General features: G+C 41.6%; 1 protein-coding gene across 7 annotated transcripts in view; it reads right to left on the reverse strand.

Moving 5' to 3' along the window:
• The window catches only part of POLK (DNA polymerase kappa), an 85,902-nt gene that overhangs the window by 27,174 nt on the left and 33,431 nt on the right, over positions 1-25,297 (reverse strand). For 5 of the 7 annotated variants that reach the window (XM_075591451.1, XM_075591404.1, XM_075591442.1 and 2 more), the window contains 8 exons: positions 14,194-14,362; positions 13,829-13,948; positions 10,940-11,092; positions 8,427-8,558; positions 6,675-6,840; positions 5,413-5,655; positions 2,704-2,828; positions 1,716-1,882 (listed from right to left, as the gene is read on the reverse strand). In XM_075591451.1, the coding sequence (XP_075447566.1) occupies positions 1,716-1,882; positions 2,704-2,828; positions 5,413-5,655; positions 6,675-6,840; positions 8,427-8,558; positions 10,940-11,092; positions 13,829-13,948; positions 14,194-14,331 (1,244 nt within the window). In that variant the 5' untranslated portion in view covers positions 14,332-14,362. Of the gene's footprint in view, positions 1-1,715; positions 1,883-2,703; positions 2,829-5,412; positions 5,656-6,674; positions 6,841-8,426; positions 8,559-10,939; positions 11,093-13,828; positions 14,005-14,193; positions 14,363-15,091; positions 15,243-25,297 lie in introns of those variants that run through there. The other 2 variants (XM_075591413.1, XM_075591460.1) reach the window with 2 other exon arrangements.

A 25,297-nucleotide genomic window follows, 5' to 3' on the forward strand; every position in this document is an offset into this window, starting at 1 on the left:
TATTCTGTGATCAAACCACACCATTTATTAGGTAAAAGTGTTTTGTTTCAAGCAAGTTAATAAAAATACAAAACCATTACAGGCATACCCTGGTTTAAGGACACTCACTTTAAGTACATTTTCGCTTTACATACATGCTCTGGACCCATTGCGTACGTTAATGCGGGGTATGCGTGTACTGTTGCTGAAGCAATTTCCTTGGTTTAGGTGCATACAGATGTAGGCAGCTTTTTCCCCAACCTGCCCCGCACGTGTGAGGGAACCGCAGACTGAACGTTGAGTGATCACAGTCAAGTGCAGAGCAGGGGGAAATTGTAAATGGAATACATCAGAATATATATAAATGTACACTGGCGACACACTTTATTCGAGCTCGGCTAGTCCCACGAATTCGGGTATACCCGGGTGTATTGAGGTTTGTGACTGTTTTCTGCCCGAGTGCATTGAGGTATTTTCCAAGCAGGGATTGAAGCATTTTATTCCCGCTGGCTGCAATACTGCACAGTATATATATATATATACTGCATTACAATTCATGAATTTATGCCATCTGGTAGACACGCGAAGCATTGCAGCCTATTAAATCCTAATCATTATCATTTAACAGATCAGCCGCCCGTCAGCCAGGCATGAACCCAGGCTGGGAAGGCAAACGCAACGGGGCTTGTCAGAGGTGAGGAGCGGCGCATTCCAGGTATCTGCTAGGTACATACTGGGTATTTGCTCGAATAAAGTGTGTCGGTGCAGTCTACCAAATAAATATCCGCTTACTGTATACCCAAATAAGGTAAAAAAATAATAATACAGATGTGGCGCGATACAATTTCACCGCGCGCATCACTTGGAGCGGGTGGACCGCGGCCCAATGGTTGAACCGGCCCTGACTGAGAAGTGTAGAAAAATGGTTCGACATTAAATTGATTGTCTTGCAGCCTGTGATACATGTTATAGAAGTCCTGAAACTACTGTAGGAATGATGAACAGTTGCAAGACCACGATTCACAATGCCATCCACAGTATGCATAATCATTATGCTGCCTTAATAACGAATACTCTATTCTCTACTGTATGTCTAAAACCACATTTTGTTGGGTATATTAGGTAGCGTAAATAACAAGGGCCACAACTGCTGAATCTGATAAAATGACCCATTTCTGAAGAAGGGATCTGGTGAGTTGGCATTTCAACTAATCCCCTGAGCATGTATCATTTCTTTACCTAAAGTACTTCTGCCATTTACTGAAAAACGGTGTTAAATTATGATTTAGGGACTTAATTAATAAGTAGCTTATTACTGACAACTGCATTTGACTTAAGAGATTTATGAAATATGCTCTTAGTACTGCCTTTTCAGGCGAAAAAAATGAGATTCAAATCCACCTGGGTTAATCACAAGAGTACCATAAACAAAGACAAAAAAAGCAGGGGATTCAATGGGCTCTCAGTCTTTATGGCAGTTTAAGCAAAATGGGCATTCTAATTTGGCCAAGTGGCCCGTACCTGCTGTCATTTCCTGTTTCTAACACACAGATCCTGGATGAAAGTGACTGTGCAGGCCACAGACAGTACTACTTATTCTGCAATTTAACGATACGTTAGCAAGCAGCAAAGCAGATTTTATCGCTTCAGTGTTGATTGGGTTTCTAAAAAGCAAAGAACCCACCCTATCAAGGTTATGCAGGAAACCAGACAAAAAGACAGACACACGTGCTTACTTTTCTATGTGCGTGGAGCCGATGCCCAGTGAGATGTTTAGAAAGTTATGCCAGGATATCTCCGAGAACAGGAGTGCCAGCAGTGCCCCCTGCTGGGAGAGGTCGTTGCATGTTGTAACTCCCAGAGCTTGTAACATTTTCTCTGTTACTTTCCCAATGCCAGGGACCTACAGTAGAAACACAAGCTCATCAGTTAACACCCGGTCCTCTACAGTGCTTTGCGAAATATTGGCAGAACGCATGAGGTGTTACAAGCAAATGCTGCTGAACAGTTGTACGGTATGTTCTGCAAAACGTCTTGTGTTTATTTTGTTGTGATTTCTAATCAGTGTTGATATACTGCATGTGATTTAAGAAGGTAACACACAACCACACACAAAGGTGCAGCCACTACAAAAGTGTGTGGGGAGAGCACACACAGTATCATCTGTTTGATCACATAGGCCTCGTCCCTAATGCTGCATGAGAGAGGAAAGGGATTGCTTCGTATCGATGTTGACCATGTCTTTGCTTTATACTATGTAGATTATTCTCACAGCACTAAGTTTGGAAATGTTTTTCTCTGGTTGAGCTCCTTTGTGCTGAAGCATCCTCACAAATGTATTCATTATAGGGACTAGCGACACAATAAAGCTTTGATGTGTGATGCTGTTGCCAGACATGTAATCATTTGCACCCACCATTTCCATGCCCGTTCACAAGAGGCCGGGCATCATTACACTGTGTTTTGGTTTGAGGCTATGCAATTATAGGTTAAAGGAAGATTTCAAAAATAAATGGGGAGACTGGCAGGTCCTACAGCTAAATTCATACGATACTAATGAGATTTCTAAATAAAACAATGAATCCAAACAAACAAGTTATTGTCGATCCATTTGAATAAAGTTCAGAGCCTTTCCCGACATGGTGAAGTAGCTTCACAGCATACATTCAATATGAACCAATGATCTTTGTTAATGCAAGCTAGGAAATAATACAAATCTTCCACCTTTCTAATAGGTAAATCTTTGACAAAGTCCATCACAGCTTGTCTGTCGTGGGGAATTCTGTACTGTCCGTTAGGCTTATTCTTATCACTGCAAATCTTTGCCAACATCATATTTGGTGCGATACCTAAACGTAAAAAGAAAAAACACACTGTGACATTTGTAACAAAAGTGTAATGTGTCTGTGATAAAGTAAACGGACTACAGGCCTAATTACAGCTGATTTACTAGTTCATGGAAAGTTTCAAGTACATTTCCATTGGCGCTGCTAACCCTAAGGAGCGCCAATACTGTGCAACTAGGCATAAGATTTGCAACATGTCACAAGGTTAAATGATCCAATAATGTTTCTTAAAGTCGGAATAACGTTTGAAAGTAGAGGAGGGAGGGGGGGTAATTTGTTAGACAAAAGGAAGCACAAGTTTTGAAAAAAGAATCAATAAGCTGGTTTACGAAGGTTATTTTATCTAAATACTGTAGTTTCTTAGGTCTTTTTATTTTTAATTTGTAATTTGTAACTCAGATTGTTATATAGTTACACTGCTATTTAAACCAGTGGTTTTAATATCTCTCCCCTGGGTCTAGAGCAGGGTTTTGGGTCAATCAACAAGCATCATTTTATAATGTAAATTAGGTTAATTGACGTGTCTGCAGAAGCATTGACTCCTATAACTTGGTTTGGTTGGTGGCCCCCGAGGAAAGGGCTGAGAAATCTAATCACTAATACGATGGAATCCAACCTGCTGCATGAGAACAGAAAAGCATTATTGAGTGTGATCCTCACTGCCCTCCCAAAGTGTACTTTAGAACCGGGGTGCACAAACTTTTGAAGCTGTGACCCCTGACTGCTCCCTTCACTGCTCGAGCCCCCCTTACCTCTTAGGTCGGCGTCAAACAATGCCGCGGGGTCATGTGACGCGTCACACCAGCCACCAGAACCTCGGTAAGTTCAGTTGCAGAGGCCTCACGCGGCCCCCCTGCATTTAATTTCAATGCCTTGGGGAAGAGTGCGGTACGTGCCTCTGCAACCGCCCGCAACCCCCCCACCCCCAGAAAAATCTGCACCCCCCCAGTTTGCGCACCCCTGCTTTAGTACACATTTAAAACCATCGTAATCTAAGTGTTGCACAGTCCTCTGCTTAACAGGTAACAAGTCAATATATACGGTTCATTCTCTCCTAAAATTGCCTTGGGCCGCGTGGACCACTCCCCACCCAAATGCTACCCCACACCACAAACATCCCGGGCAACGCCGGGGCTCTCAGCTAGTGATAAATAAATGACATTAGATTTTTCTGATGAAACAGCTATGTTTTTGTAGTCTTGTCATGCCCATGTGACAGGCTATGCAGTATTCCTGAGTTAGTACCGTATTCACTAACCAGGATACAGAATTATAGATTCAACCAGTAGCAGGTGCCAACATCAAAATAAAACACATTTAGGAATATTCCCCTCAGAACAGGGCATTGCCTGGCTACCAATCCACCAACTGGGTAAATCTCCCCCAGGTAACGCTGCTCAGTGGTTATGACTTAACGGGCCAGTCCTTCCTAGCACCAATGTGTACGGAAGCGTCATACAGTATATAAGAGTAAGGAGTTAAATCTGGGTGATTGCTAGTACCTCTTTGTTATAAAAATCCGACACCTAAAAGTATTTTTAAATAACGTTTTTATGCGACTTTGTAAAACGAAGAAATGGGAGGAATTAGATTTTCTCTAATGACTTCCTTTTGTGTCGTGTCACAGTGTGTTTAGCAAGAGTTTGCACAGGCAAGGACAGTGTGGGATGAGGGTAGAGGAAACAATTGATTTACAGTTTGGGAGTGGATGGCAGTGATAACGCAGAATATCACAGAATACTGTATCTCACCAAAACACATCAGCGAGTGCAATACCCGTGGCTACATGTCAAAGTACAATTGAAAAAAATACTACATACAATGTACTGTAGGATTTCTGCTTAATTCTTATATGTATTGATTTATTTAATACATACTGTACATGTATAGTTATTCATTGCTTCCCATGCATAGATTTCTATTGCAAAAGACTATGTGCAACTATATTTAATATACAGTCTAGTGCTTTATGTAATAATTTCTTTACCATTGTTTTCAATAGTGAATTGCAGTAAGCTTACACTTACAGTGTAGGGAGAAAAATTAGCAATTATTAATTTCATTAATACAGACATTCAAATGTTAGGTGCAAAATCTAGAAGTAATAATAGACAAATTATGGGGACAATGGTAATTATTTTCCTATTGAATTAACATATAGTTTTGTATTTGATCAAACCTACACAATCTTTTTATCTATATAACATTATAAAACGGGTAAGCTATGAAATCCTCTATTGGGTTTCTTGCGTTTTTTTAATATTGGATTTTCATAATAAAATCTATGTTTTAGTATAAGGCTTCTGCACATCTGCCCCTGCTGTGCAAGAGACTGCAGAACAAAAAAAAAAAATAGCTTAAAATAACTACTTTTTGACACGTTTTTAAAAGATTCAGAACCATATAAAAAGGCTACTTTTTAAAACACTAGGAAAAATAAGAAATCCTCATTAAGCGTTGGCTTATTTTCCCTCACATCCGCTGTCACGCTCTTTGTAGATGAGATAAACAAGCACCGCTGAGACCAACTTCTTTTCCCCCAGAAGGGAGCACTTATGTCTTATCATTGGGAAACTAAACAGGATACCTGCACTTGCAGTCAGCGTGGTTTTCTGTTCAATCCTGAATCTCATTTCTTTCACGGCTTCCTCTACTGATATGCCAAAGACAACCGCATTTTCCAGCAATGGTTTTCCATTCCCTTCACTACTGTTATGTCCCATATTTTCATCTGCCAGTAAAGAAGGGCTGTCTTCAAAAAGCACGGGCGATGTACACTGCATTTCTTCAATGTCACTGGATTCACACTGCACAGGGGGATCGTCAGGACCTACAATGCAAACATACATATTTGCAAAGTATTTTACAGGCATACCCCGCTTTAAGGACACTCACTTTAAGTACACTCGTGATTAAGTACATATCGCTCAATAGGCAAATGGCAGCTCGCGCATGCGCCTGTCAGCACGTCCTGCACAGCAATACCAGCTCCCTACCTGTACTGAAGCTGTGCGCAAGCGGGGAGACTATAGAGCCTGTTACACATGTCTTATTTACATCAGTTCTGCACGTATATGACGATTGCAGTACAGTACATGCATCGATAAGTGGGGAAAAGGGAGTGCTTCACTTTAAGTACATTTTCGCTTTACACACATGCTCTGGTCCCATTGCGTACGTTAATGCGGGGTATGCCTGTATATACAATTTTAAAATAAAAGCCACCATCTAATGAGTATTTATAATAATGGGACGCATACCTGCAGTAAGTAGGACGAGAACTCATGTTCCCCCATAAACAATAATATATTTAATGTGTTTTGCAAACACTTCCGTCTGGCACTCAATAGGCTACAAATGTACAGTGACAGATTAATGTAGTTGTGGGCTATGAGATGGGACAGAGTATTTTATGGCCCTATATTAAAGCACACAATTTATAAATCTTAGAAATGAGCTTTATAAAAATATAAAACAATTACGCAGCAGATGAAACATGATGGAAAGACAGATAAGAACAGGGAGAGGGAGTAAGTGGTATGATACCTTTTATTGGATCGAAAAACCCAGTACTTGTTGGTCCAATAAAAGGTAGCATACCACCGACTCCCTCTCCCTCATTTGTTACTACATGGAAGAAAGGACCAACGCGGTTACCCACCCGTCTTTGCTTGATTGTTTTACATTAGGTTTCATTTAAATACCAAACCGTTTGACTTCTATCAACATTATCCCCGAAGAAACCAAATGAGTTCTCTCTGTCCCTGACTTCTACACACCACATTGAGTCGCCTGTTCCTAGTAGGATCCGCTTTCCAATGGCTAACAACGTTTCTCTGTGTATTTTACCTGGAGAAGCACTACTCTCATCGGTGTTGTTAGTCCTAATGAAATATCTTCTTTTGTCCTCTGGCCAACTGAGTCTTTGCCCCAAATGTTCTGTAATGTCCAAGAAGGCTTCATCCAGACTCAAAGGCAGAAAATGATCATCATAGTCAGCTAAGATCTTTCGAACCTGTAAAACACAAGGTCTATATTGTCTTATTTATTGTAGATATTTTACCAGGAAAAAATACCAGTTACCTCTCATTCTGCAGAGATATCCTCACCGGGGAGGAAAAACGTCAGCGGGCACGGCAGGGCAACAAATTGGCAAAGGCTGGACTGTGCTGAAAAAATACTTTATTGTTGCATGGAAATTAAAAAAGAGTGAGGGGATAGCACCCCCCGCAACTCTTCCGGAAGTGTTCAGTGCTTTAGGATGCATGGCAGCAAGTAATTCTCACTCTTTGAGAAAGCCCCTGAGTGGGTGAAACGCGTAAGAGTTGCGGGGGTGCCATCCCCTCACTCTTTTTTAATTTCCATGCAACAATAAAGTATTTTTCAGCACAGTCCAGCCTTTGCCAATTTGTTGCGCTGCCGTGCCCGCTGACGTTTTTCCTCCCCGGTGAGGATATCTCTGCTTACACTCCCACACAGCTTGGAGCACGCAGAACAGAAGAAGAAAAAGAAAAAAAACGGATGGATTTTACAGCTATCAGTGAGTAATTTCACTTTGAAGTGGAGCTGCCCCAGGAGTTGTGGTTTATGCAGTACGGGACTTATATATGGGGTCTGGGTGGGTTTTAGGACTGAGCCCTTCACAGTCGCTGCCAGACCGCATTCCAACTAGGGGTGATTTATTGTTCAGCTCTCTCACTTCTGTGTGTCTCCGGATAAAGCAGCAATGAACTATTTAGTGGTTTCATGCCCTGCAGCACTAGTCAATTGAGGGGACCGTTTACCTCAATGTTCTCTCCATACCTCTCATTCTGAAGTATGTCTTGGCTACAGAATATCGAGAAGAAAACATTATATATTATAATTAAAAAAACCTTAAGATAAATGATAATCTTCTAGCCTTTGGTTACCTTTATGTTCCCTAACAAAATCAACTGTCAGATGAGAAACAGGGCACCACGGATTTCTGCAAAAATAATTATTTATTGAGCCAAGTAACAACGTTTCGGGAGACCAAGCTGTCATTCGCAAGTTTGGCTGGCACAAAATTATTTTTGCAGAAAACCTTGGTGTCCTGTTTCTCATCTGATAACTGAAACTTGGAGTGGAGACAGGGATTCCTGAACCAGGAGCACCGGTGAATACAAGCACTTTATCTTATTGGTGTGCAGCAATATCCCTTGTTTATGTCCCTAACAAAATCAATACACACACACACACACACACACACACACACACACACACACACTACACATATATATACATACAAAATCCACCAAATTCCAAATTAGTTAATGAATCACTTGGTACCCCTTAAGCAATACTTACTACTCTGTTATCCGAATCAGATGTGGCCAAGATGTCTGCTAAATGTCCTTGTTTGTACAATTCCATGATCCAGTGTGGAGTTTTATACAGTGTTGCAAAAAGCAATATTCCCTGCATCATTAGAGGGAGTATTCTAAGAATCTTTAAGCATTCTAAGAATATTTTGTTTGACCCAGTTATCTTAGCAGTCTACTGTACATGGACCAGAAGTGTATAACTATATTCAGTACTACAATGAGTTTACTACTGTGTGCCCAATGAAATAGTACTTACCTCTTTACTTACTGCACGATACTTGTCAAAGTTTAGTGGAACAATGGTGAGATTGGGACAGAGTCTCTTTGCAATAAATCCTGGCATAGCGGCACGTACTCCAAACCTCCTTGCAAGATAGTTTGATGTGGACTTTCAAAAATAAATCAAACATGTGTTAGCATCTCAAACATGAATGCCTTAGTCTGCACATTTCAGCTACTGTGTTATAAAATAACAAAGGTCTAAAATATAGTTTCAATAAATCTAATTCAACTTTAACCACTTGAGTAATAAAACTCGTTCAGAGTGACATTAATCAGTCACAGAACTGCAGACGGGTTTGTTATGAACCCCATCTCAATGACACGACACCTTATTTTTGTGAGAAAGAAAGGGTTGGTAAATTATTCCTTCCCAGCTTTGAACTGATTATATGCCGATTGATAATTCTCAATCCGCAGCACGCGAACTATCCTTGGAGATGATTTGTGATATAAAGAGGCATCACAAGCATCAGATGATTTCTTACTGGTTGATGGGATCCAGCATAGAAAGCAGCTGGCATGGGAGAGCTTGTCTTTAACATTCTTTTTGCTTATGCTGTCCACTAACCTATATAAATAGCCTAGCGAAGGATATACTGGCAGCCTTTATCTAGGGTACAAGATCAGTACCCGATTCGGTCAGACATAACAGAATGTAATGTAGCATGATAAACTTTCGAAACTCTGGCTGGGAGACATCAAAGCACAATGCGGGGTATCAAGCCTGATCTGGCAGTCACTGCAATTTAAGGCAATTTAAGGATATGGTAGTTGCCGCCAGATTGGAAGTGATATCTCACACCACGCTTTCATGACTTCTGGCTCTGTCTCTTAATTGCACAGAGATTACCTTTGGAGGGGAAGTATTTACAAGGTTCCGGGCATAGTCTAGATGTAATAGCATAGCACATCAATCTACTCTGTAAAACTATTTATAGACTTATCTTCTGAGCTAACCAGTTCATTAGTGTTAACAATAACTTGAATTTTCTATGCACATTCCTTTCAAACACATAGATAGCTCTTTACAATGATACTTTAGAGGCATTCATGCAGCTGCCTTTTTGCATTGGGCTAAGCCAACAAATGTTAGAGGGGAAGGAGGAACAAGACCATCATGTGTAACAAATTACAGGTACTGTAAAATGGGATACAGGAAAGTAGAGCGATTCATTGCATATCAAATAGAGTGCAGGTGGCCAAGAGTCCTATTAAAGCAGCAATACTACGTTCCCCCTTTTTTTCTTATTTGTATATGTAATGCATGTGACAATGTACAGTATAAATCTACATTCTTACCTAAGATGGAATCATTTGGTGCACTATTATATATTTGTAAGAATCCTGACTGTGTGCCTAACCTAATGGCCACCTCTCAGTTTTAATCAATCCTTCAGTCAGTATAACTCAGCAGCTACAATGTATCCTGATATTACTAAGGTAACATTTTCTATTTTTGCAGTCTACAGGTCCAGCTGCTGGGACATTGACAAGAAATGATCACAAACCGGAAAGTGTTGCAAAGATCTCGCACTGCTTGCTATAGAAATCAAAGGACGCTTTAAAACTCATTAAAAAATGTAATGAGAGCAGCAAAAATCGTATATGTTTAAAAAAAAATAATCAGTTCTGTAGTATTAGATCATTTAAAAAAAATGTTATTCAACTCTTAATATCATTAAAAAAAACAAAAAAAAAAACAGTCACTATTATCCAATATTACAGAACAGAATTGTGTGTCGGGTGGGAGCTTGTGTGGACATTGTGGGGCAGGGATGTGGGCTTGCATGAGAATTGAGAGGGGAGTGTGTGTGTGTGTGTGTGTGTGTGTGTGTGTGTGTGTGTGTGTGTGTGTGTGTGTGTGTGTGTGTGTGTGTGTGTGTGTGTGTGTGTGTGTGTGTAGGGGGAATTGTGTATGGCACCAGGGGGAGGGAGGGGGGTTTCAGTGATGGCGGGGTGGGGGGGGGGGAAGAGTGTGATGAGGGGAGAGAGGGGATGTAAGAGAGGGAGTAAGGAAGAGAGAGGGGTGAGGGGGGGAGAGTGAATGAGTGAGGAAGAGGGGGGGGGAAGAGTTAGAGACGGGGGAGAGAAATACAAGGGGGAATAGTGGAGATGGAGAGCAAGGAGTTGTGATAAGGGGGAGGGATGACAAAATATGCAAAATTGGTATATTCTCTTAACATATATAGTTAAATAATGTATAACTCCACCTACTTCTCACCATACATAGTGAATCATACACTAATACCTGCAGGGCAAAATCAGAAGTACCTTCATTCACTGAACATAATAATGTAGGTCTACTCTAACTTAATCTCCTAGCAAGAAGAGAATAATTTAGAAGAAGGCCTTTTTGGGGGGTTTGATACGCAGCCTGCTTTATCAGATTGGCCATAATAATTTGAGGCGGGTAGAACCAAAATCTAAAAAGTGAGTCACAGGTTCGCACTTACAACATTTGGAAAAGGATACATCTGTAGATCTTACCAGCATGCTCATGGAACCCACCGCCATTGGCTGGTATTTCAGTTCTGGATTGTCTCTCATTTCAACAGCTGCATAAAAGGCATCCATATCAATGTGCACTATAACACGGCTAAGATCACGGCTCCTGTCAAGTTCCAAAGCAAGTTTGTCCACCTGTCCAACATTGAAAGAGGATCAGATATATGTAAAACACATACGTTTTGGATGAGAAGGTTTTTAGTGAACTTATTTGTAGTGCATTTCACATAACAGACTATTGATTCACTCTACAGAATTCCTGTGGATCAAGTCAGAGCAGTTGTCCCTAACCCTTCCTTTATTTACAACCAAATGATAAACATTGTGCATGATAGTCCTTTATGTTTTGCTAACTTAAGGTCAAGTTCTACACTGTTGAAGAAAGAAAGTGTTCATAAAAAGCTTTCATTGTTTGCATCCTGATTACACACTGAACTGCAAAATCCTTCATTGGCGTTTTCATCTTTATAAAAATATTAATGGGAAAACCAATTGTGGAGCCTCTTTAAAGTAGCAGTTACTGAGTATATATATATAGATATAGTATATATTATATATATATAATTCTTTGGAGCTCAATCTAATGTTACTAGTTTAGTTCTTACTAAAATAAGTGAGTTATTAGACTGATCAGAATCTGAATGGGTGGGGTACTTTTGAGCTGAATTTAAAAAAAAACCTGGCTTTCCAGAACTGCAATTTATTTCCCACAAACAAGGTGGCTAATGAGGTTCCTCTGAAGTTCCAATTATGTTGTCTCTGTCTATTGTTCTGATGAAGTTACATACTAGATGAGGTTGGTAAACCCATCAAGTTCAACATATACTACATTTAGACAACAGATACTTATCCTATATTGCTATTTAAAGTATTTCGATCCAGGGGAAGGCAAACAAAAAAAACCCCAATGAAACATCATCCAATGATGTCTCCTAAGGGGGAAATTAAATTCCTTCCTGAAAGGTCCATAAAGTTTAAGTAAGGACTACTAAACATGAAACTGCGAAAACCTATCAGGCCCATTACAGAGACTATTCTTCTAATGTCTCACCTGGACTCTAGAAAATAAGAACATTAGACCCACTGTCTTCTATGGCCTCGGATATAGTGACGGAGCGAGCGCATGACGACACACGCGCCTGTACTAGAAGCTATCCGAGGTCTGTAGGATTGTGTGACGGGGGGCGTGCCCGTGACATCACGTGAGCGGTTTGCCCTCACTGGCTAAACCGTGCACTGGACCTGGCCGTCAAAAAAAAAATTCTCAGAACGCTTTGTGTACCACATTCTTAGTGGAAAAAACACCAAAAATAATAATAAAAGCAGCAATACAGCAAAAATAAGCACATACAGGGAAAGGAAATGTTAGCAGCAACGATTGAAGCCTCCCTTGCTCCTTCATCAAGCCTAAATACGTCATTATCCAATGTATAATGTTAGGCGTCATTGCATCTGTGAGGTATACTGTATTAAGGATAGCAAGACCAGTAACTAATGGCATCCTTAGGATTATGACAACAGGCCTGAAGATGTAATAACTTCAAATCACTTGAATTGGCTATAAGGTCTCTTCCAGAACCAAAAGTGCCTTGTGGCAAAGCATCACTCGGTAAATATAAGCCCCTCTATTTTACGCATATCCTCTTTTGGTTCTTTTTTTATTGTCTTCAGGACTTTAGGAAGTTACTGTGTTGTTTAATTTAGTAACAAAGGAGGGAGAGGGAATAGGTGGTATGATGGCTTTTATTGGACCAACAAGTAGTTGATATGTTACAAGCTTTTAAACCTCTATGAGTCCTTCATCGGGTAAGACTGAACCTCTCAGGATACTTCATTGAGTAAGGACGAACCGATCCGGATCCTTCATTGTGTAAGGATGAACCTCTCAGGATCCTTCATCGGGTAAGAATGAACCTCTCAGGATCCTTCATCGGGTAAGAATGAACCTCTCAGGATCCTTCATCGGGTAAGAATGAACCTCTCAGGATCCTTCATCGGGTAAGAATGAACCTCTCGGGATCCTTCATCGGGTAAGGATAAACCTCTCAGGGTCCTTCATTGGGTAAGGATGAACCTCTCAGGATCCTTCATTGGGTAAGGATGAACCTCTCAGGATCCTTCATCGGGTAAGAATGAACCTCTCGGGATCCTTCATCGGGTAAGGATGAACCTCTCAGGGTCCTTCATCGGGTAAGGATGAACCTCTCAGGGTCCTTCATCGGGTAAGGATAAACCTCTCAGGGTCCTTCATAGGGTAAGAATGAACCTCTCAGGATCCTTCATCGGGTAAGAATGAACCTCTCAGGATCCTTCATCGGGTAAGAATGAACCTCTCGGGATCCTTCATCGGGTAAGGATAAACCTCTCAGGGTCCTTCATTGGGTAAGGATGAACCTCTCAGGATGTAAGGATGAACCTCTCAGGGTCCTTCCTCGGGTAAGGATGAACCTCTCAGGGTCCTTCATCGTGTACCCTTCTTTGCCCTTGTTTAAATCATTCTAGGCATTTACAAATATGAAAGTCGTAGGGACTGTTTTACATTTTTAATAATGTTTACTGATACATTTACGGTCGGTTTAGAACATTGCAATTAGCATAACCTTGTTCCACACATCTTTTCATTGTGTCTTAGAGCTGTGGGACGTTTTGTTGGTTCTGCTTTTTTTTTTTTTTTTTTTTTTTTTAAAAGAACATTTTGTGACAACTCTCATTTTCACTGGATTATTTCAGATTTTAAACAAGCAAGCACGTCCAGGGCACACCTTACAGCACAGAGTGTTAATTTAATGCAATAATGCAAAGAGCCAACATTTAGGTCCATGATGAGGACCTTCCTCCAGGTCTCGATACACATAGACAGACTAGAAATACCTGCATCTGAGCGTTCTTTATTTGTTGGCTGGTCAGCTGAGCTTTCTGCTGCATCATTTTCTCAATGCGCTGGTTTACTTGCTGATCTTTCTTGAGTTCGTTGTCATAAAATCTTGAGCCCTATAATTTAATCATGCATCCGTCAATGTGATAATAAGCAAGTCATCGTGTAACTTCTGAAAAAATCAGGATGAATACGTTTTTAAAGGTACAAATTACGGTTATTATGGTTGAAAGGATCAAAGACCCATTAAAGCAAAAGCACCCTGGTGTGTCTGAGCTATGGACCAATCTTAGCACCTTTCAGCACTGTTTGCTCTCCAACATAAAGCTCTGCTGTGATTTTATATGTGGGATTAACTCACTTTGGTAGCGTCCATTATGATCTTATTGATTTTTTCCTTATCCAAGCCTTCCATTCCAGCTTTGTTGTCATTGAGACCCATCCTGAACTGAAACGCCTCATTGCTGGGAGCAATCGCTTTTTTGTCTGCGTTATCCATTTTGCACGTTTTTTAAATTGCAGCTTGAAGCCTGAAAGTGAACAGAGGTAAAGTTTTTTTTTTATACTTCCAGAACATCTCTTTCCTTCTTCACTGAGAGATACCTATTTGGTGTTATTTATGTTACTGTAGTGCCGACGAGTATTCTAAAACAAATCTGGGGCTATAACCAACAAGATCCAGGTACATGCTGGGTACATGCTGCAAACATTTCAGTGACATTTCTGCAGACAGACTAATGGTCCATCGGATTAACAGCTGGGGTCCCTGGCAGTCCCTAATGGTCCATCGGATTAACAGCTGGGGTCCATCGGATGGTCCATCGGATTAACAGCTGGGGTCCCTGGCAGTCCCATTCAAACTGAATGGGACTGCCAGGGACCCCTGCTGTGTTAATCCGATGAGCCATTAGTCTCTGCAGAAATGTCACTGAAATGTTTGCAGCATGTACCCAGCATGTACCTGGATCTTGTTGGTGAAAGCCCCAGATTTTCCAAGGCAAGTTTTAGAATACTCGTTGGCGCACCTGTAAATGACAGCCCGGGGATTTAATAAGATTCGGCGTACAAATAATATTCAAAGTGCACTCTAAGAGTTGGGTTACTAAACGTAGCAGTATTTACTTTCTGAGGTCCTAAAGGGGCAGTCACTCCCAGGCCTAATATGATGGCAATGGTATGTTTAATTAGGGGATTGACACCATTAAAACAGGTTTTTAAACAAGTATAGGTTTTAAACGAATTTTTACATTTGTAATTACATTAAAGTAACCAAATGATCAGGAGTGTTCTTTTCAAGCTGTAATTAATCTCTTTGTGATGAGACTATCTGTAAACTGTTGTTTGTGCAGGCAAATTGTTGATTCTGACTTTATTTTTTCCTTCCGTTGGCTTGTTTAATCATGCTGCCATCTTAAGCAAAAGAGATGAAAAGAGACAAGAACAATAATTACCAGATATGAGTGCAATTACATAGAAATGGCATACAAATAAAACAAAAACATTGGTCATTTTTCCACAGGAAACAAATAAGTGATCATTTTATGAAAGTAAATCAACAATTTCATCACCTATTACTTCAGAAACCCTAGATTTTCACCCATCTCCACAGGTGAATTTAAACTATAAGCAGTGTGTACTGCTCAGGGCAGAGCTGCCTTTTCTCTACTCTCTGCTTGTAATAATTAGCCGTGCTCACAGATCTAGGTCTGCGAGTGTGGGCTGAACACTTATTCCTCCTCAGTTGAATAATTCTGACTTTATCCCCTTAAAAAGAATAGGACCGAGTTATTTTGTTGAGGCCATCATTTGCTTAGGTTGTTTTTGGTCCCACTGGTAACTCTGGTTACCTTCTGATCGTTCTCAGAGGATACCGTACTCCACTATAATAAGGAAGCAAACTGCATGAGAACAGCACTGCCAGATGTTTCGATGAGGAATTTGGGATCCAACATAATCCAGTGCAGTGATTCTGTGGTCTCTAATTAAACCCTTGATTACTCTACTCCATGCGTCTTCATGATAGAGCGATTATATTCAGTCTTTACATTTTTTAAACTCAAATGTAGCTTATTTATTATGCAATACGTTTAAAACTGTGCTGTTCATGATAACATTAATAGACAAACGTACAGTCCTTATCTGTTATAAAACAGTGTTCCGGGATGTGACGCAGCCTAAAAAACCCACAAATATAAGAAAGAAAAAGTGAAAATATCGCTCACACATTTGCCAGGGCCATGGTTGACACTTATATTTCTATAGTGCCAACCATGTATTTAGTGCTTCCCTAAACAGACATAAAAACAAGGGAGTTATAACACAGTAAGTGTGTCCAACAGAAGTAGAAGTTAGGGAAAGGATTCCCTGCTGGATAAGCGTTAAAAGTCTTTGTGTAAAAATATATATAGTTATAATGGTTGAGATCCCGTCTAATGATTAATGGAAGTTTTTGATGATGATTATACAGACTGCATCATGGAATAGCCGAAAATGTGTTGGTGATATATAAATATATATTTTTAGACTTTACAGTGTACCTCTTAATTATTTATCACTAGAGTCTCTGCCACACACAAGAATTAAACTTTAGATCATATTTAGTCTGAGCATATTTAGTCATTTAACACGCATGTAACAGGGGAGTTATCCCTGTTCAGGAAATGTGCCTATAATCCAGCAGTGTGGTGGTTAACTGCTGGTAGTCAATTAACCAACACCACCTGGCTGATTAGGTTTCTTAGAAATGCCTGCCCTTGAAACAGGAAGGGAGATTTTCCTGAGTCTCAGAAATTGTGGGACTGACCATAGGAACAGACGTCTTGAGTCTACCAGAAGAGGCTGCCAGCAAGACACAGGGGAAAACACCTCTAAACCTGAATGCTGACAAAACCTGAGGAAAAAGGCAGCAACCCAGGAACAGAGAAGACTTTCCCTCCAACCACAAGAAACAGATAAGACTTTCCTTTATAAGACTTTTGGTATATCTTCTCATATCAAGATATATGTTTGGGGCTGGGAGACATGCTTATCTAAAGGGAGTTGTGGACTGCATAGGTTTCGCTAGAAATACTCCCAAGTGAATAGAAGCTTTGTTTGACCCCTTGTTTGGATGTTTTTCTGATGATAAGGAAACAGGCGCAATAAAAGCCTTATTTAATTTCACCATAACAAGTCTCCCTTGCATACCACTGTGCGCATCCTCATACATATGGTCGTCAGAAGTGGGACGAGAGGTGGTCTTTGAAGTTAGAAGGGACCCGGAGATTTCCTGTGAAATTTTTTTTTGCTTTTTGCCTTCAAACAGTCTGAGCAACATAAACAAAAATCTCATGCAGCAGATCCAGAGTTAAAGTGATACACACCCATACAGTAAATCTACACTGCAGTGAAACTTACAAAACCACAGATGGACTCTTTTCCCCAATCCAAAGAGGAGAGGGAGAGAGACTGCTGAAGCAGGTAAACCTTATTTGCCTATCACAATAAAGTGTAATATGGTCATTGAAATAGGGGGTTTACCTTCCAGGCATAGTCAGGGTTCAAGAAGTAAGTTAGCCCTTAAAAGGGATAGGCGTTTGTTGTTTTCAAATGTTTCGCTGAAGCAGTGAATACAGATGGTGACACGCAAGCGGTACTGATTCTGCAAGTAAAGGCTGCCACACCGCATAGGACTACCAGTTGTGAATGGAGTATATGCAGAAAAGTGTGAAAATTGATGCAAGACTGTGCTGAAGCAGGGGAATTTCCAGTAAACAGGTGCAGAGGGTAAAATTGCCCTACTGGGGAAAAAGAAATTGCTGAGCTGTGTAAAAGGTATGCCAAAATGTGAAGAGTGAATGCCATAATACCCAAAGTTGAGACTGAACATTACTGAACTCAAGCAGAAAACCACATTATTTGGCTGAAGCGGAGGGTATTGCACCTAGCAAGTAAATGGTGTAAAGCAAACAGAAGTTTTTACCTAGCAACTGCACATCCAGTATACCTAATGAGAGATTATACCTAGCAAGTAAATGGTGTAAAGCAAACAGAAGTTTTTTTCCCTAGCAATTGCACATCCAGTATACCTAAAGAGAGAGAATGCGTGCACAGTACTGCTGATATTGTAAAACTTACCCAAGAAAAAGAAAAGTCTACAGAGATGCCTGTGAGAGCTACGACCTCTACAAGCAAAATATGCCCACCTGTAGGACTACCACAATTGGGGGTTCTAGCAAATACAGTGGTAACAGCTGCAATAGCGCCTCCTGAGGTCAGGAAGAAAATTACATCTGATAGCCCCAAAATGGAGGACAAGATGCAGCGTTCCTGTAATGAACCCTACCCCACTGAGGAGTGGCCCGTCCAGTCCAATAAAGTGGAAGACATCTCTTACGGGGAACCCGAACCGAGTCACACCCACAAAACACCCCAAGAATGGTGGGGGTGCCTGAACTCGCCACGAACCGAAAAGACCGCTCTCTATGATGACGAATATGGTCAACAGGAGAAAGAGCGGGAGCAGCAGATCATCAAATATTTCTGTCAGCTAAAGCAACTGCAAGAAAAGCCTGGCGTATACAATGAAGCCGCTGAAGTATCCAATAAAGAAGGAGACTCCAGTATTCCGGATCGGACGGAGTCATCCAAAACAAAAAGGCGGAAAAAGAAAAGCGGTTCTTCACTTACCGTGGAAGGAACAGACACGTCCGCAGATCCTGTGGAGAAAAGGGGGGGACCGAGTTGTCCTGCAGCCTAGAGAAAATGGAGAATTCGTCCCGCGAATAATCGAATATCCAGAGGTCCCAAGGCAGAAGTCATGTACCCCAAAGAAGTGTCTGTCCGGTGCCAACAGTGAGGAACCCTCAACCAATCATCCCAGGGAAGCGGAGCCGGAACCAGTGAGTGACGATCCCTTGACCAGCTCTGAAGACGCCCTGAAAATTGCCAGGCGTGACTGTGATCTACTCCGGGAACAATTGAAACTTGAGAGGGAAGATAATGCTGAGTTACAGAAGACGGTGCTCGCAATGTACTCTGAATCTGGAACAGAATTGGACGATCTCAAGACTGATCTAGATACTGCAAAGGCTACTATTTCCGCCATGGATGAAAAGCAGAGCCAATCTGATAAAATGGTGGCTACGCTAAAGCGGAAGTATGAGGAGGCACTGAAGCAGATGACAGTCTTCCAGCAAGAAGTTCACACTCTTCGCATAGAGCTGAATGCCTCACAACAGGAGGTCAACAGTGTCCGGATAGAGGTGGACGTATCTCAGAAAGAGGTTCAGACACTCCGCAGAGCACTGGATGCCTCACATCATGAGACCAACAGCTGCCGCACAGACCTGGAAGTTTCCAGAAAGGAACTACACAGTCTCACTGAGGAGCTGGACATTTCTAAAGAAACTACTGTCAATCTTAATACAGATCTCAAAGTCTCTCATAAGGAGCTTCAAACGCTCAACCTAGAGAAGGAAGTCTTACGCTAGGAGACTGTCATTCTCAATGCAGATGTGCGTAAATGGAAGGAGGACTGCAAGGAGGCCCTGAATAGTACAGAGACTGAAAAAGGAGAAAATTTAAGATTAAAAAGAGAAAACTTAGAACTGGAAGAAGACATTTTTCATTTGACAGAAGACGTCAAGGAAAAGAATGAAAAGCTGCACGAGCTTAAAGAAATAAATAGACTTTTGGAAGGTGAAAAGTTTGAAGCAGAGCACCGACTGCAGAACCAACTGCAAGGTCTGCGTACGCACCTCCAGATGGCCGAGGAGAAGCAGCGAACTCTGCAGGAAGACAATCTGCAGGCTGTTAAAGAAATTCAAGTGCTGCAGGAATGTCTGATTACCCAGTATGTCCCGGCAAAGCAGCATGAGAAACTGAAGGCTACCCTGAGCCTCACCAAAGCATCGCTAGAGGCCAAGCTTAGAACCCAGGTGATCCGGCACAAAAGGGAGCACAAGAAGGTCCAGAAACTGAGACAAGTAACTGTGGCCCGAGCAAAGAAATTCATAGTGCTTCACAATGCAGTGACAATGTGGAAGCTAGCTCAGAGAAAACAAAGGGTGCAGATAAATTCCCTGAGAAGAGACTTGCAATCGCACTCAAAAAACAGGGATCTCTCGCGGATGAGATTACAGTTCTACAAGGACAAGTATTGACCCTGACTAAGCGTCAGTATCCCACAGCCACAAAAACCCATGAAGACAAGGGTACAGTGAGAGCTGGGAAAACCGCTCGTCTGAAAAACAAGGTTGCAAAATTTGAACCACCTAAACAAGCACTAGCAAAACCTTCAGCCACCCAACAGGCAATAAAAGAAGGTACACGTGCTGAATCAAAACCAGAAGAATCCTTAGCTGATGAAGCTGAAAAGATGGGACATTCTCTGGAAGTGGATATGGATTTGCAACTTAATCCCAAAGAGGCTGAACTAGCAACTCCATTAAGTGGAAAAAGTGCAGAGAGACATCTTCAAGAGCGGAAAACTCAAAGGGCTGTTTTTAAACGCTCTGCAACTGCTGCCATACAGTCTGCCTACAATAAAACTAGCACCCGACGCAAGGGAAATCTCATGACCGCGCACGTAGCAAAAAGACTATACTTAGAAAAAGTCCTCCTCGAGCGACTGAGGAGTGCTGATCTCAAGCACCTTCGGGAGGAGACACGAATGAACTGGAGAAAGGGTTCCAATCCCAGCGGGACTGAGGGTTCTCTTCCTCCAACCACTCTCATTCAAGTCACAGAGATATCTAGAATGAGAGTGGAAGGATGGGCTTTGGCCGTGGCAAGCCCGAGTTTCCCACAAACAGGGGAGGTATGTAACAGGGGAGTTATCCCTGTTCAGGAAATGTGCCTATAATCCAGCAGTGCGATGGTTAACTGCTGGTAGTCAATTAACCAACACCACCTGGCTGATAAGGTTTCTTAGAAATGCCTGCCCTTGAAACAGGAAGGGAGATTTTCCTGAGTCTCAGAAATTGTGGGACTGACCATAGGAACAGACGTCTTGAGTCTACCAGAAGAGGCTGCCAGCAAGACACAGGGGAAAACACCTCTAAACCTGAATGCTGACAAAGCCTGAGGAAAAAGGTAGCAACCCAGGAACAGATAAGACTTTCCTTTATAAGATTTTTGGTATATCTGCTCATATCAAGATATATGTTTGGGGCTGGGAGACATGCTTATCTAAAGGGAGTTGTGGACTGCATAGGTTTCGCTAGAAATACTCCCAAGTGAATAGAAGCTTTGTTTGACCCATTGTTTGGATGTTTTTCTGATGTTAAGGAAACAGGCGCAATAAAAGCCTTATTTAATTTCACCATAACAAGTCTCCCTTGCATACCTCTGTGCGCGTCCTCCTACAACGCAAAACCCAAATAGTGGCACAACATTTCAGAGAACAAGCCCCTTGTCAGTTGACAGAGTACTGTAAACAGGTGAAAACAGCGTATACTGTGCATCTAACCTGGCTTGCCCCTCCCCACTTTCCAAGTTGGCAGGTCAGTTTCATTTTGCCAGGTTACGACAGATCCAGTGTGATGATTCCTCCTGTAATTATACAGGTAAATAAGAATTTAAACCCAGGTTAGTGTTAGGCCCTGCTATGGACATGCCTTGTAAGTGGCAGCAGGCTTAAGACGCGTTGGCCAAAGGGTTAAACTAAATGACCCTTTTTACAAGAGATATATAGGTATTGCACTGTGTATTTTTGTCACAATGGAAGTAGCTTTGGGCATTTCTGTTTTTTGTTGTATACTGTACATCTGGTTTAGACTGTTATGGTTAAGTCTGACTGTTGTCATTTAAGCTAAACTTACAAGTCTTTATTTGCCTGCCCACTCCCACTGGTGTCTCCAGGGGCAACATTATTCTGTTATTGGATGTAGTTGATGCGGGTTTGAGCACCCCAACTCTGTATCTATACTGTACATCTACCTGATTATGGGGCTTTCATCTTGAACCGTTGTGCCACTATTTTGCTTTTGCATAATAAAAGATTAAGAATTTTCATATAAATCAACGTCTAATTCTAAAGTGCGGCAGAGACTCCAGTTTCATTACAGCAGCGCTTTATTCCCTGTATACACTCTGCCAGCACCGCTGCCTGATTCCAGATCGGCCATCCAACTGACAGTGCACAGGTATCCCAATGGCCTTCTTGTAACTCTTAATGACTATTTTTCACGTTAGTGGTTAAATTCCTCTGTTGCTTGTCTACAGTATATAATGGCGCTCAAATGCGCCACCCAAAAAATGGATAAAGTTGGATTATGACTCTAATGTGCTGACACTTTTCATTCACCAAGCAAATTCTATCTGAACTAGATGCCTGTATGTAAATGTATTGTCCTTGTTTCTACACTGAAGGGATGTCTTCACGGGGACCATGGTTTGAGCTCAGGAGGTGCTGTGGAGCTATATGTGGATCATGGAAGGACAGGTAAGGCCGTTTCTATTATTTTCGGCAAATACCTCAATGTGTGTAGGAAGCAATGCTTCTTTAAGTTTAGGCTGCGCTTATAGTGCCGGCGACAGTGCGGCTAAACAAATGTATTGCCGCCATCGCGTGCGCTTATAGTAAGAGCGGTGGCTTGGTCGCGATCGCTGGAAGTCAAGTCAATTTGATTTTTCCAGTGACCGCAGCGTGACGTCACCGCCGCGTCACTGTCGACGGCACTATAAGCACAGCCTTAGGCTGCGGCCCCGTTGGCGCTGAGCGCGCGATACTTGCCGCTTTTAATGACATAAATGTATATCAGCAAGTCCCCGCTCACACGGTGCACGCTCACTCAAGCTTGGCGTTTGAGTAAACAATTTTTTTTTACTTTGAAGCGCGCTCAATTTGCCCGCAACGCCCCCCCCCCCCCGCGCTTGCGAAATAGCCAGGACACCCGACCTCATGCTCGGAGAGCTGGTGACGTCACTGCTCTCAAGCATGAGCGCGGTAAGCGCCAGCGGGGACGCAGCCGTAGTCTTTATTTATCTTGGGTGAAAAAAAGTCTGACTTTTTTCTGCATAAAAATACAGAGCATGTAAAAAGGGTCACTTTAAAGTCTACATCAATGATTTAAAAAAATAATAATAATATAACAGTACTGTATGTCAAATATTATATTTCCAAATGTGTAGTCTTTCTTTGCAACATATACAGTAATAGCAATAAACAATACAGTTAGTTAAACAGTATAAGTAGCACCTTCCCTTTTACAAACCGAGTAACAAGAATGACATATTGTAGTATACTATACAATTTTGTTAGAGGCTACTTTGTGACTTATATGTATCCAGGCAACAGTGATAGCAAATTCGCAGATGCCAGCGAGTTCATACAGAGTTCACAGTTATTATTTATTGAAGCTAACCATTTACATAAAGAATGTTTGGAGCAAATATAGAAGAATGGTTCCAAAAATGGTGTGCAGATTAAACCTCCTGTGTTGTAATATAACTGCTACAAGCACTAATGTTATTTCAGTATGCGTACATCATTATATTGATATTATCCCCTGGACACTAGAAGTTTGGGTATAAACACTTTCGAGACTAGAATCAATGTTTGGACTATTTCATTTAGCGAGTTGTGACACCGCTCTTATTTTTGGTCTTTTAACACATCTCTGAAGACTGGTGTCCAGTGATTGTGTAATTATGTATAGCCACAATACTGCTCCATTTTTCAGACCTATTTATTTTAACTCTTTTCTTCTTCCTCCTTTCTACAGAGTATTAGTTTTAAGTGTATTTAAACAATTTTTCAGTATTATTGTACAAAAAAAATATATTGAATCAATAGGGTGCTCACTACTTTTGGTCCAGCAGTAAGCACATGCACAGCACATCGCATGACACTTCTTAATCCTAACCAACGTCTTTTTGTTCCACATTTTCCATCAAAGTTTGGTTGCGAAAGCTTCATTTGTGGACCTTACGTGGGTAACAAAGAGCCCAATTAGCTGCTCCCAAACCACCCTCTCCATGGGGCAGAGGGAGCAGGGAACAGTGTATCAGAGCTTGTACCCACTCTTTTCAGTCAGCTGTTTTATGACAGCACGCGTATTAATTGTGTCTTGTTCCTCTCCTGTGCTCAACACTCGTTTCGAGGGTAAGAAAAGGAGTGGGACAGTATTATTGAGATCACAGACATTAAACAGCTGACCCGAGGAACCCCTCCTACACGTGGCTTCAAAGTCCTTGTTCCCTGTGCGCTGCGGAGTGGTACATTGCCCATGTCACCCACTCCCTCCCCCATGTCACGCACTCCCCCTTATGTTTCTCTCTCCACATTACCCAAACCCACCCCATGTTTCTCTGTTCCCATGTCATCCCCTTACCTCGCCCCTTCCCTGTGACCCAATCCCTCTTCCATGTTATCTACTCATCCATCCATCTCCTACTCTTCTCCCAGGTGTTCTACGGACTCGATGAATGTTAATGGTAATGTGTGGCCCTTTTGAGGGCTGAACATCATGTTGCCCCCCACTGCAATGGTGGGAAATATGGAGCTGTAAAAAAGCCTAATTTTAAATGGAGAACTGTGGTAAGTTGGAAAAGTTACATGACACAACTTTTAACCTCTCTGCTGACAGAAGTACATGTAAGTGATTCTCGTCATTCCTTGTTCTGTAGCATTCCAGTTGTATGTTTTTACCATTCTGAATTAACCCTTTCGCAGCCAGGGGAAGCTGCAACATGATAGCAACACAATATTTAAATAGATTATACACTCAAATATTGAATAAGTAAAAATATTCCACTATTTATCCCAGTGCGGGATAAAGATATAAAGGAAATGCAGGATGCGATCATTACATTTGGATGGTGTAATAGCCACTCTAGAGTTAACATGAAGGTACTTTTCCACCCAAGGCTGCAGAGTGGTTTGGGGCTACCGTCCCAATTTCACTATTATCAGGCAGTCAGTTGGTGATGTGAGATATACCTGGTGGGGTAAAGAGATGGGTGTCGATATCAAGGGGGTGTTGATGGAGGGGGGGGCTTGCAAGACCTTCTCTGGTTCAAGAGACAGCACAGGCCTTCCTCACATTTTTCTGGTCCTGCTGCATTCATGCATGACATGGGAGCGCTTCCTTCCCACTCCCCGATGACCCCTTTGAGATGGCGGGCTTTTCTCTTAAGTCTTTTTCTACCATATGCAAAAAGACTAACATCCCGAGGGCTGACTTCTACAAATATCTGCAACTCAGGAATTTTATAAATAAAGGATTTGAGGTGAGAGACCTTCCCTTAGGTTTGGGCGAAAACAAAAATCTCACAATCAAAGCTCTCCACTCACGTATGCGTGAACGATGTGCCAATTGTGAGTGCATATTTTATATGTTTTGAAGTGATATTCTACATTTTGTAGACATACTGTACTACACCGTTTTGTGGTATTTCTTCTGCTTTGCGAGATCTGATGGGGATTTTAAAAGACAAGAAGAACACGAGAAGCTAGCAGATCCCATCTGAGACGAATCCAA

Source organism: Ascaphus truei, chromosome 1 (assembly GCF_040206685.1).
Source record: "Ascaphus truei isolate aAscTru1 chromosome 1, aAscTru1.hap1, whole genome shotgun sequence".
NCBI lineage: Eukaryota > Metazoa > Chordata > Amphibia > Anura > Ascaphidae > Ascaphus > Ascaphus truei.